General features: G+C 32.0%; 1 protein-coding gene across 2 annotated transcripts; it reads right to left on the bottom strand.

The window, feature by feature from the left end:
• Window positions 1-172: 172 nt before the first annotated feature.
• On the bottom strand, window positions 173-3,708 carry LOC100794073 (cell wall protein RBR3). Of its 2 annotated transcripts, none has more exons than XM_003554858.5 (2): window positions 3,370-3,708; window positions 173-2,390 (listed from the first exon to the last, which is right to left on the bottom strand). In XM_003554858.5, the coding sequence occupies exon 2, from the start codon at window positions 2,332-2,334 to the stop codon at window positions 550-552; it is 1,785 nt and encodes a 594-aa protein (XP_003554906.1). In that variant the 5' UTR covers window positions 2,335-2,390; window positions 3,370-3,708; the 3' UTR covers window positions 173-549. The 2 variants fall into 2 exon arrangements, with proteins under 2 accessions (XP_003554906.1, XP_006603894.1); XM_006603831.4 differs by having other exon boundaries at window positions 173-2,384.
• Between the last annotated feature and the right edge of the window lie 9,652 nt (window positions 3,709-13,360).

Below are 13,360 nucleotides of genomic sequence, written 5' to 3'. Positions count from 1 at the left end.
AACTCCCAAAGAATATATACACCATAATTTAGTTTCCCTGAGCATCATCCCTCAAACTAATTAGTTAACCAAATGAAAACAACATTCATTTAAGATATAATTATTTTACTAAAAACATATGCTCAATACTGACAACTCTTACTTTCATATGAAAATCAAAAGTAACACAGAATTTCATAAGTTCAAAGCACTTTTTTTCCTTTCTAGGCTAAAAGTACAAAGTCACTGGCATCACTGTTTGATATTTTATTCAAAATCAGAAGACACAAATCATTCACAATAGGTATGGATTTCCAAAGCAAAATGAAACAAAAAGTATATGGTGCAAGTTAAGGTAAGTTCTCAACACAAAATCCCCCTTTCAACTGCTACATGCATGCATGATGCAGCAGAACTTTTAAAGACAAACTCAAGGCAAATCTACCTCTACTTTCTTCAGTACCTTCAGCTTGTTGGCTTCACAACTACTACCAAAGCTCAGGATTATTTTCCTACCATTTCTTTACAAAACAAATGAAAAAAGCCAGAAAAATGTCTATCCAGATTCCATCAACTGACTGTGTTTGCAGAAGGTTTTTTCTCATGCAGAGAGATCACGGTTTCAAAGGCACCAACCAATGCTTTAACCTTGCTCTTGCGAGCTTCGACCAGTTTACTTGCTGTTTCTTCAATTACATTATTTAATAATCCCTGTGCATCTTTTTTGTCCTGCATGTCTTGATGCCTCAAAACAACCTTCTCAGGACCAGTTGTGGCACCATTGCTGTCATCACAGGCTTCATTTCCTTCAAAGCTTTTCCGGACATTGACCTTACCATTGGCTTTCTCCCCCAGCACTCTTGCTCTCCGAAATTTAAGCCTTCGTGGACTACTTATCTCAGTTTGATTTTCAACCACTTTTCCCCTCCTGAACTTTAATTTTATCATTTGGTTGCCCTTGCCTCTGGAATATACAACCCCATCCTTTTTGGGCTTGCCTTTCTTCTCAACTCCCAAAGTCTCCTCATTTTCCATGCATTCAATTTCATGGTTTCCTGAAAAAGAATCCTGCTCAAATTCACTAGTTGTATATTCAGATTCCTCTTGGTCTTCTTGGGATAAGGATTTAGAAATTGAGGATACTGAAGACTTTGGTGATGACAACTGAGGGAGGTATGATTCATCATCATAGCTTGCATTTTGATCAGATTGCAAAGTTTTGTTTTCACTTTCCATCTTGATGACGTGCAAAGTCTTTTCCTCTAACACGTTGTTATTGTGTTCCTCATTTTCATCCTTTCGGGCAGTACACTGATTCTTAAGATGAGAAGCAATTTTCAGACTCTTATGCTTTCTTGAATTTATACTTGCAACTCTAATAAGGGAAGGTCTGGGGGACAATAAAGCCTTTGAAGGTGACATCAATTTTTTTGAAGCTGCTTTGGAATTGGAGGAGGTTGCCTCCTTTCCTGTCTTGATCTTACTATATCTTTGGCCACCAACGCCTTCTGAGGAATTCATAGAAGATATTTGCTTCCTTCTGACACTGCTTGAATTTAAATAAGTCACTTGTTTTTCAGACAACTTCGTTTCTTTACCTTTGAGAGAAGATAATTGTGATGACATTTTCACCATATTGGAAGTTGGTTTAGATGAAGTTTTGACCTTGGATGTAGATTTTAATGGATTTCCCACCTTATTGAAAGTTGGTTTTGAAGGAGTTTCCGTCTTATTGGCGGTTGATTTTGATGGAGTTTCCACCTTTTTGGAAGTTGAATTTGACAGGGATCGGACCTCCTTAATTGATGAAATTTCTTGCCTCACTGATGGAGATGTTTGCAAATTCGGAAGGATCGATAGCTTGACCTTGGCCAATGATGATTTGTTCCTGTTCACCAGAACTTCATTCCGTGTTACTTTTTGGCCGTCAAATGATTTTGTTGGCCGTTCCTGCTTATAAGTGTCAGAGATATCAGAAATCCATGTCTTGGAATCAACTGATAGTTTGAGTTTGACCGTTGAAATCTTTGTGGACTTGGTAGAATCCACAGATGCACTGAGCCTAGCAACTGGCATCATTGTCCCACCAACACTACCTTCTGAACTGTGGTGAAGCAGTTTTCTTGTAGCTCTATTAGGTATAGAACGTCTTTCCTTCGAATCAAATGCATGTTTCTTCCCGTATTTACAAAAATCATGACATGAACCAGTGGAAGCTCTGAGATAATTGGGAACAAATTTTTCAACACTAGTTCCAGAACTAGCTTTGCCATCTGAATGCCTTCTTATTTCAACCCCAGGTGACTCAGTAACTTCTGGGGTCACTGGTAATTCACCACTTTCATTGGCCATCATATGGGAGATGAGATATGCAGATGAGCAGAATAAGATTCAGGGCAACAATCCTGAAACTTCAAAAGAAAGCTAATTTTAGATACAGCACATTAAAAAGGACATAAAGTTAAGTAATAGCTGATTCAAATTGTAAAATGAAATACAAAAGCACATTCAATTTTCAGTAGAACTACAGAAATTAGAATAAACCAAACTTCACCTCCTATTCATCTACCCTTAGAATCATAATCTTTGAAAGACTCACAAAGATAGAAACATTTTTAAGACTTGTCTAAAAAATTCTTAGGAACATAAATCATTTTCTGATCTAATCTGACTTGAAACTCAAAATCCATGAGTCTCTAAGTGGGAATTTAAAAATAAAATAAAAAAATTATTTTACAAAATGCCTATCTTGTTTTACCATCTGATTTTTCTCCATTAATCCAAAACAATACACTCTTTTCTGTCCTTGTAAAATAAAATATATGAAAAAAAGAAGACACGCATTAACTAACCCTGTATAAAAAGAAGACACGCATTAACTAACCCTGTATAAAAAGAAGACACGCATCTAAGGAAATCAATGAGGAATAAGAAATGCAACAAATTCTAGCTGGGAGCTGAGAATCATAGGAGTAATCAAAATCAAGTGCCGCAGAATATTCATCCAAAAAAAAGAAGCTTCAACTGATATTGAATTTTTCAGCAAAAAGTCACAACCCAACATCACAAAAGTCATTGAAAAACTTAATGGCCAAGAAAACTATTTTATTGCACTACCATCATAGATAAAACATTTTGGAAGGATATTCCAATCCAGGAAACACAAAAGGCATCAGAGAAAAAAAAATCAAGTTTCTTTATTTTTTTTTTAAAAAAGACACCCCAAAAGAAAACCAATCCAATAAAACAGAAAAATGAATCAGGGGAGGTTCTGAAAACCCATCTCAATCAACCAACACTCAAATTTTTCAACAAACCCATTTGCATTTAGAGAGAAAAAAACAGGACCCAGATGACCATTTTTTTTAGAAACGAGAAGAAGAAGCATACCTTGTTGTTTTTAGAGAAACAAAGGGTAGTTCTTAACCCAAAAAAATGGGAATAATAAGAAAGTGAAGGGTGCAGGGTTGAGTAGAAGAAGAAGAAGAAGAAGAAGAAGAATGAAAAAGAGAAGGGACCAGTGGGAAGAGAACGTGCAAGCAAGTGTTTTTATTTCTCTCGTGTTGTTTCTGGTTCGGTGTTGCGTGTCTCTTCACTGCGTTGGTTTGTTACAGAATCCAATGAGAGAGAGAGAGAGAGAGAGAGAAGCGTTCAATTTTTTGCATTGTTTTTTGGGTCTTAGCTAAAATAAAACAAGAATGGGGATTAGGAAAGTGTAATCAGAAGTTTAATAATGCACGCAAATCAGAAGGCTTTATTAAGGAACCTGAGAATGGTTGGTTGGTTTGGTTGGTGAAAACGTTAAAATGGTTTCTTGAGATTTGGTCTGTAAAATGTAAACAGGAGACAAAACACTACTAATCAAACAGGTTTAGTTTGAATCCTTCATTTTAATTTTTAGTTATAAAAGTATTACCCTATTTAATTTTGTTTATTGTTTTTAATCATCTATATAAGAAACTGTGAAATATTAAAAAAATTACTATTTTCTATAAAAAAAAATTGTTTATATTACACCTCAAGTCAAAGAAAAAATCCGTTTAACTCATCATCATGTATAGACCTTTAGCATTAGATTAATTTGTGCTTACATGACACCTTAAGTTAAAGAAAATATCAATTTAACTCATCATTATTAACTTTTTATATTAGACTAATCACGTTATATAAGACCTCAAGTCAATTAAAGAGTTAGTCTAACTCATTGTATGTATTGACCGAAGTTAATGACACCACCCAAGGGCATGAGGTAAAAATCTTATTTTTATTTTATTCCTCAATAATTTATGCAATAAATGGTAAAATAATAATAATAAACTATTTTTATTATTTTTTATATAAATCTCAAAAACAAAATATGTTTCATACTAGATGATTAACTTGACACCTCAAGTCAAAGGAAGAATTAGTCCAACTCTTTACTAAGTTAATGTCATAACCTAAGTAGATTAATGGTATTCTTTTTAAGAATAGGTTAATATTAATGGTATTCTTAGTTCGAGGGAGTAAAAGAGTCAACCCAAGTAAATTAATGATATTCTTTTTAAGAATATGCTAATATTATCAATAGAGTTGATTCAAAGTCAACTTTTTTTATCAGTGGCCAGAGTAAATTTTATTCCTTCGAACTAAGAAAAATGTTGCTTTTCTAATTTTTTTAAAAAACTTTCCAATTTGGTGATGCGAAAATCGTTTCCTGAAAATAAATGATACGTGTGATTTACAACCTGTTGAAAATTGTAGAATGAACAGTTTTGGACATTAACTACACCACCCATAATGGAATTTTCCTTTCAATTTAAAAATCGGTTTCTTAGTACGTTTCACATTTTTATGAAAAAGAAAAAAAAATAAATGTTTTTCATTTCCCAATCGGTGCATTATTAAAGATTAAGGTTCATCTCCCATCCGTTTCAGAAACAGTATGCTCATCACGTTTCACAAAATTAAAAAGTGAGTGGATAGTTATTTGACTTATTTCAATTCAGGGTTGAAGAATGGTACTTACTTACTTTAGATCCAATATGAGTATTAAAAATGGTCAGACAAATAACTTCTTCAATGACAATTTATACGTTGAACAAAAAATAATTCATGTGATATAGTTACATTTTTTTAATAGTGTTTGAAACCAGACCTAATCTAAGTTCAGTTTGACTTTACAATTTAGTATATGTTTAAATTATAGTTTACAGATGTATTACTATAATTTTTGTTTTTCTCTCAAACTGAATTTTTAGGTTAAATTTTAACTTCAATTATACTTTTATAAAGAAACTAAATATAATGTCAAACTCATTTTTCTCTCCAAACTAAGTCTGAAGCTTTCCCACGAGCAGACAAAATATAGTCTTAATAACAAGAAATGGTTACAACAGTTACTTATTGACTTTAATTCCTAATGGTTGAGCCTCATAATCCTTATAAAAGATAACACCTTTAACATCTAATAGGGGCCTCCATAGATCGATTTGATTCAGATTTAAGTAAAATAAAATTCGAATAATTTGATTTTAATTGGTTTGGTTTGATTGATATTTTAGAATTTTTTTTTTCCCTAACCTAAATCAAAATTGATCATAATGTTGTCATGAAAGAATATTTGAGTGTATTTGACTTACACAAACTATAATAGCATAAATTTTAAATAATAACATTCAATTGAATTATTAAATCATAAAAAGGTTGAAAGTTGGTTATGTGAAATACTGTGAAGGCAAAATAAAATGCAATGAAAATTTTATATTAATAATATATGAAAATTAAACTTATTTTTATTTTCTATTTGGGGCAGTTTACTTGCCGTCCTTATTTCTTAGTTTAGTTCATGTGTTAATGAACTAATTAATTTCGTAACAAAAGATGAAAAAGGAAAAAACCAATGGGTGGGTAGATGCATTTTTTTTTGCCCTTATAGACCTTATTTCACACTAATGTCATTTTTAGAATTTGTAATGTGAGAAGTGAGAAACAAAAATTTAGGAGACGTTTGTTTTACGAAATCTTATAGAATTTTTAGAAATGTGGAGATGAGTATCTTTTATTCCCAGCAAAGTGAGATGCTTAGGTTTATGTTAATTTTGTATTTATTTGATTAATGCCATCCCTAGAATTTGTAAATTGAGAAGTGAGAACAACAAAAATTTAAGAGGCGTTTATTTTACGAAATCTTGTAGGATTTCTAGGAATGTGGAGATGAATATCTTTTATTTCTAAGAAAGTGAGATATCCAAGAGAGTGAGAATATATATTCCTATGAGAAGAGAATCAAATTAATTAAGTAGAAATGCTATTACACCCTCAATTTTAATACTTACTATCTCATTATTCAACGATTTTTTTATGAGAATCTCTAAAAGGTGAAAACAAAGGATGGGTATGTTGCAAATGTTTTTAAATTTTAATTATTGATATGAAAGGTAGTTTATTGATTTTGTTTTTTGTTTAATTGGGGTATGGTTAAAATCTTGTTGTAAATATTTCTTTTCTGTTGCTTGTTCTTTAAAAGGGGTTGAACGAGATATTTTGATGTTGTGTTTCTTTAATAGTAAAATATGATAGAGGAATACTTAATAAGTTATTTAATATAAAAAAGAATATTTCAATAATATAACTAATATTCCTAAAAAAATAACATGAACCAAACATATTTTTCTAATATTTTTAGGAATAATATTCCCCTGAACCTACAAAATTTAGTGAAACAACTGCCCCTATATTAGAATTTTAATCGATTTTGTCTTGGGGCTAGTTGAGGACTGTTTCAAAGTCATGAAGTAAAGATATTTTATTAAATAGTTATTATAGTCTAAGAACTACTCACCATCTTAGACCAATGAAATTTCTTACCTCTTGTGTGACTTCTAGAAGTCATAACTTATAACAAACTCAAATCAAATATGAACCCTCCTTCATTTAAACCCATTGTTTCAATGGTGGGGCTCAGAAACTTGCACCTGCTTTTTGGGTTGGTCCAATTCTATTGAACATAAATATATGAAGGTCTTTTGCAATGAAACATTAACCCTATTTTAATAAAATATTTTTACACTATCATCTGATCTAATTATAAATTATATAAGATAAATTTATTATAATCATTTTAAAAATTATTATTAATTAAGACATTATAGAATTATTTTACACTTTCACTAATACATTCATTAGACTAATCATTATCATTAAGCAATATTCAGAAACTTTCAGTGTACCCGCATAATTAATTAAATAGTTCAAACCTATGTTATTTCCATAATTCCTTTTGATGGACTCTGGGACTTGCGGGGTACAGTGTGGTTGCATGGTCCCATGACAAACAAATTACTTTAAAGTATTCATAATTTATATAATATTCACTGTTCACTTAAACTGAGGTTTTGTCGGTTATACTTTCTCTGTTCTTTATTAATTATTATAAATAATTTTTAACTGATTTGCACAGATTAAAAAATAATTGAAATTTTAATAGTCTTGAATTTATGAGAAAATCTCTTAACACACTTTTCAAAGTTGCTCTTAATTAGTTTTTTTACAAGTCTATGATTTATATAAAAAAAATATTGTTTGGAATATATAATAAATTATTTATTCAAGATTTAAACTTAAATTCGAGTAAAACTTCAACAATCTTATGCCAACTAATTCATACGCTTAATGATAAATATTGCTCTTATTTAAAACTCTTCTAATATTATTAATTTTTTCCTACCTTAACTATTTTCAATAATTTATTAATTTTATGCGGTCCACTAATATTAGAAAAGTAGAAAAAAAAACATATAAAACTGTAAATAAATTAAGCATAGTGAAATTAAAAATAATCTTAGAAAAAACTTTTAATTTATGAATTATAAAAACAAACTTCGGGGTACTCTGTACTTTCAATGAATACTGGTGTCGTAGCCGAAGGATCAGTTATGCATATTCATAATAATTATATTTATAGCATCTCATAAATTGGTCAAGTACCATGCTTCTATTACCGACGATATTATGTACATTTCAATATATACTATAAATACTATAACAAGTTTATTTTAAAAAATAATAATCTATGACAAGTTTTTTTTCTTTTTACAAAGATTAAAATATGATCAATGTTGTATATGACGGAAAATTTAGCACACAAAACAGACGAACTATTAAATGGATGGCAGTCATTTTTTTAAGTAATTAAGTTAAAAAATCTATAAAATGATTTCTAGAATAAAATAAACGTTCGTGCTAGCTGCACAAAAACAGTTTTCGTGCAAATTAGCATTTCCGTTAAAATATACTTCTTTTAGTTTAGATCTATTCCTTAATATTGAACTCAACAAAAAATGTATTCATATTTTGTTTATATTAAAAAAAATCCCTTATTCTTATTTGTGCTTTATAAATCATTTTTAATTTTTCTTAGTGTTAAGATTATATTATGGTTAGTTAATAATTACTAATTTTGTCATTATTACTCATTATAAGATTAATTTTATGTAATTAATATTGATTTTATTTACTAATTATAAGTAAAAACTGTATGGTCATACACAACACACAACATTACAAAGTAAGACATTGTCATATGGTATTAGAGCACGTATTATTCTAAACAGACGAATAATGAAATTGTGCTCCATAAAGGACTTATTGTCCCTAATGGACCTTTCCATTTGTTGTCCTTTTTCCAGTGATTTGTTTTTGTAATTTTTTTTTATACTTTTTTGGTGACTCTTGTAACGACCTGCCTTGTCGCTATGATATCACAACTCTAAAATGCGAGAATTTCAATACATAAATAAAAATTCTGATAATTTGCTTATGAAAAATGAAAGTAATTTTTTTCTCGATATACATTCACCAAACAACGCATCATTACTTAAGTGACTATATATATATATATATATAGGTATAGTAACTCAGTACATATCATTCACATAATGGAAAGTAAATTTGTTCATACATATAATTAAATTTGTGATTTACATCTTTAAGTCAATAAAAAGAATCATGGAACCAACTATAGAGGAGTTGATTAACAAAACACAACTCTCTTCCAAAATAATCCAACGTCATCACGTCGGCTCGGTGGTTTCACAAAAGAATCTCACTTCTTGTACTCTACTATTGTCATTCTGCTCCCACGAACAAAGGTTCGCAATCATCACAGGTACTAACCACACGATACAAAATTGTGAGGAGTGAGTTTATTATAAAAGAAATTAATACCAAAATCAAATAACCACAATTAGTAAGAAAACATTAACAAATATCACAAGCTTACACAAACATTCACCAATCCAACACACACTCAACAAATAGTCATCATGAGTCCATAGTTCCAATCAATCATGCTCAGTATGATGTATGCACCTGACCTCAACTCTCAAATGCAATGTGGTACCATCCCTAAGGAAATAGCTTAAGCGTGTCTACATGACACTCTCACTTAGGAAAACTAGACGGTAAGTGTCGAGGTCACCCTGTTGTGCACAGGCAACTCCCTCCTCCCCCCCTCACACGGTGATCAGCCTGAGTCTCAAGGGAGTTCCAAACTGAGTGACATGCCCCCTAGTACAAGTATTTTTCCTCATGAAAAACTACAAGTACTTACTGACAAAGTTTGTACTATTTTCATGCAATATGAAGTATGAAACATGAGCACTATCAATGCACTGACCGTGGATAATTAAAGATTCTAAGTCATCCCCCTCTAGAGATACTTAAAACTCTTTAACCACTATATTTCCCCCACTAGGGATATCCAATAAGGTCACTGCACCCCCCATGTACATACACAACATACAACGTATGAAACATAGGCACCATCAATGCATTGACCGTGGATAATTAAAGATTATAAGTCATCCCCCTCCGGAGATGCTTAAAACTCTTTAGCCACTTTATTTCCCCCACCAAGGATATCCAACAAGGTCACTACACCCCCCATGTACATACACAACATAACATCATCACAGTGCATTTTCAACATCATCAACATTTCATCTCAATATCATTCTCAACATCATCTCATCTCAATGACATTATCAACAACAACAACATCATCTTATATTAACATATTCATCAATAACAACATCAACTCATATTGATACAATCATCAATAACAACATCATCTCATATCAATATAATCATAAACATCAATATCACCTCATATCAATTAATGTCATCAATAGAAATATCATTAGTAAGTCACACTCTACATATACATATACAGTTCATGCCTGAGATTCACACTCCCCAGGTCTTTAGACAACATAAGTCTAACAACAACAATGATGGTATTCATCAATAATAGACATATCGCATCCCATTAGTCAAAAACATTGTTTTCTTGAAAACCCGCATGCAACAGGGACTGACATACATCCCCATAGTTAGGTTTCCTGACCCCCAACTATGGTATTAAAAACTGTAAATGATAATAAATTCCCCTCATCTATCGTGAGCTCTACATCAGTTTCCCTTTGCGTCGCTCAGAGACCTCTCTCATTCACGTTCATCAGTCCAAAAACAAGGTTATATATACTAAATTGAAGGAAATTTAGTATAGATTTTAGAAGCAAGGTTAATGACAACATTCAGAGTCAAATACCCCTATCAAAACATAACTGGCTAAGGGGTGTTTCGGATTCTACTAAAAGGAGACATCATTTTAAAATTCCAATCACGCCAATGTGACTGAGGTTTAGTGAAGGTCACGAAAATAACATCAATGTTATAAAAAGATAACTTGTACAACATCTCATTTTCAAGATTTTTTCAAATGAAGTGTAAAAACATCCAATAATGGTTGCCAAGTCAGAAGAGATGCAAAGATAGGCTCAAACTAACAAGGAGAAGGCTTAGAATCACGGTTACCTCAAAGAAATCGCAAAGGAAGGATTGAAGGCTTCGTTCTTTACCGAATCCTCGAGTTAAGTTTTAAAGATTTCGCACCAATTAAACTGTTCTTCTCTGTGCGGTGATCCGACGGCAAGCAAAGGTGGCTCGTGGCGGTCACCGATGGTCAGTGGTGGTGGAGGAGGAGCTTGGGGTGTTGGGGGAGGGTTTAAGGGAAGAGAAGGAGGAAGAAGATGATTGTTTTATGCTGCTGGATATATTTGTAGCCTGCAACACTCGCCCAGGCGAGCTGATCCAACTCCAATTTTTCTGCTTCGGTAAAAAAATATATCTCACACACAAGATGTTATATTGCAAATCACAATGGTCAGAATGTGGGTAATTATCTTAGGAACCCCCAGAAAAAAGTTGAAGGCGATCCAACGATTAACGAATCTGGAATGACGATTTTACTGAAATAGGTTTAGGTAAAATCTGAAATCTCATAATTTCAACTTAGCTCAACAAAACTCCACATAACTCAACATCCACATCAAGAAATTCACACATGACTAATTCAAGTCATACCTCAAATCATTCAAGTCAACCATATAGTCAAATAACACAATAAATACAATTAAACATTGATTTATAATTAGTAATATTTTAGGGTGTTACAACTCTTTGACTATCACTTAACTCGTTTGGTGCGTTGTCTTTCGATCTACACAAACCTTGTCGGCACGTCACCATTGGAGTTGAAAATCATTCCCTAGCGCCTCTTTTCCAAAAAGCTCTAAACAGAATAACACGTGGTGGTGCGTGCATCCAACGTTCATTCAGGTCGCGTTTTGTACATAGTGATCGTTCCTTTTATGTGACCATAACCTTGAAGTTTGGGCTTGACCTGCGCTGTTTTGGGGAGTATTTCTTTGTAACCATGTTTTCCTATTGCTTTCTCTTTTTCGCACAGCCCCCTTTCAGGATGAACAATACCACATGGGTGCCTTTGTTTGGCAAACTGTCTTATGCCTTATTGTCGGAGCATATCTTTGGCCATTGTCGCCCATCATCGATGACCATCACATCATCCACATGTGCAACCAACTAAAAACACTACCACACGTGACGCCATGCAGGGCCCTGACCGTGAAGTTCATGCACACGATGCGTGATCCATCTCCAGCAAGCATCACACTGATCTTCTCTCCCTTTGCCTCAAGGCATTCCTAGTGGATCTTTTTGTTTTTTTCGTGGGTGAACAATACTTGTCACTGTCGTCAAAGATCGTCACTTTGTTCACATGTGCCTCCAACTCAAAACACTGTCACACGCAACCCTAGCATATGAAGTTCACACACATGACATGTGACACATCTTCGACGAGTGTCACACTACTCTCCATTGTCACCGCGGACCTTCGTTGGCTGCCGCTATGCCATGTTTATTCGGTGCAACCATACAACTCAACCTACCTATAGTTTCTATCAGGTTGACCACATTTGTAATAAGTTTGATTCATATATACTCAAGCTTGAGGGGGAGTGTTAAGATTACATAATTATGATTAGATAATTATCAATGATTTAATCATTATTGCTCATTATTATAAAGGTTGTATGGTCATACACAACACACAACATTACATAGAAAAATATTGTTATAGTATAATTGAAAAATAATAATTCATATTATCTTAAAATTTTAAAATGACTAACAAATAATCAATGTGAATACAAAAATATATAGCATTTTGTTACAACTAGTAAATAATATGAATTCAAAATAAATGACATGATAAAGTTGTTTAGATATTCTGAATTCAAATGTAGTGACAATATGAGTGTCTCTTGAATATTTCTTTGTACTTAAAGATAAATATAAATTGTCTTATGATTGTTTGAATAACAATTTTTTTTTTGTCATATCCTTATCTGTTTAATTTAATTCGTATATATTATTGAAAAAAATAATGCCTAAAATAATTATTTATTACTTGTATGAAACATAAGAATAATACATTCTCAAGTTCATGTTTTCGGAAATAAATTTGTATGATATGAAACAAACACATCATGTTGTCCAAACAAGAAAAAAGAAACACCTCACCCTGGTCTTTTATTCAGACAAAAGAATTTGTATGCATTTGGGGAGAGAGAACTTTGACAATTAACTTGTAAAGTTATTTAAAGTTTTTTTTTTCTATAGAATTTAATTTAAATATAGCCATAACAATAATTAAACAAGAAAATTGTTTTCTCAGCCAATACGTTTCGTGAATACAAGATACACATTAATTTTGTTTTTTCTTAGAGTTGGTGCATCGAGAGCATCCATCGTGCATCCATGATAGAATTTCTTTTTATAATTGATATATAAAATCGAACTAAATTATCTGCTCTTCCTTTTGATCTGCAATTGGTGTTTCGTAATGCTCTAAGCAGCAAAAAAAATATGGTTTTATTTGGTTGAATTGTCAATCAACTAAAATTATTTTCCTGATAAACCAACAAATTTAATCCGTCAAAAAACTAATTCCACGTTCATTTTTTAAGGAATTTTA

The sequence above is a fragment of the Glycine max genome, chromosome 19, assembly GCF_000004515.6.
Source record: "Glycine max cultivar Williams 82 chromosome 19, Glycine_max_v4.0, whole genome shotgun sequence".
In the NCBI taxonomy this organism is placed as follows: domain Eukaryota; kingdom Viridiplantae; phylum Streptophyta; class Magnoliopsida; order Fabales; family Fabaceae; genus Glycine; species Glycine max.
This window is presented reverse-complemented; position numbering and strand designations above follow the sequence as displayed.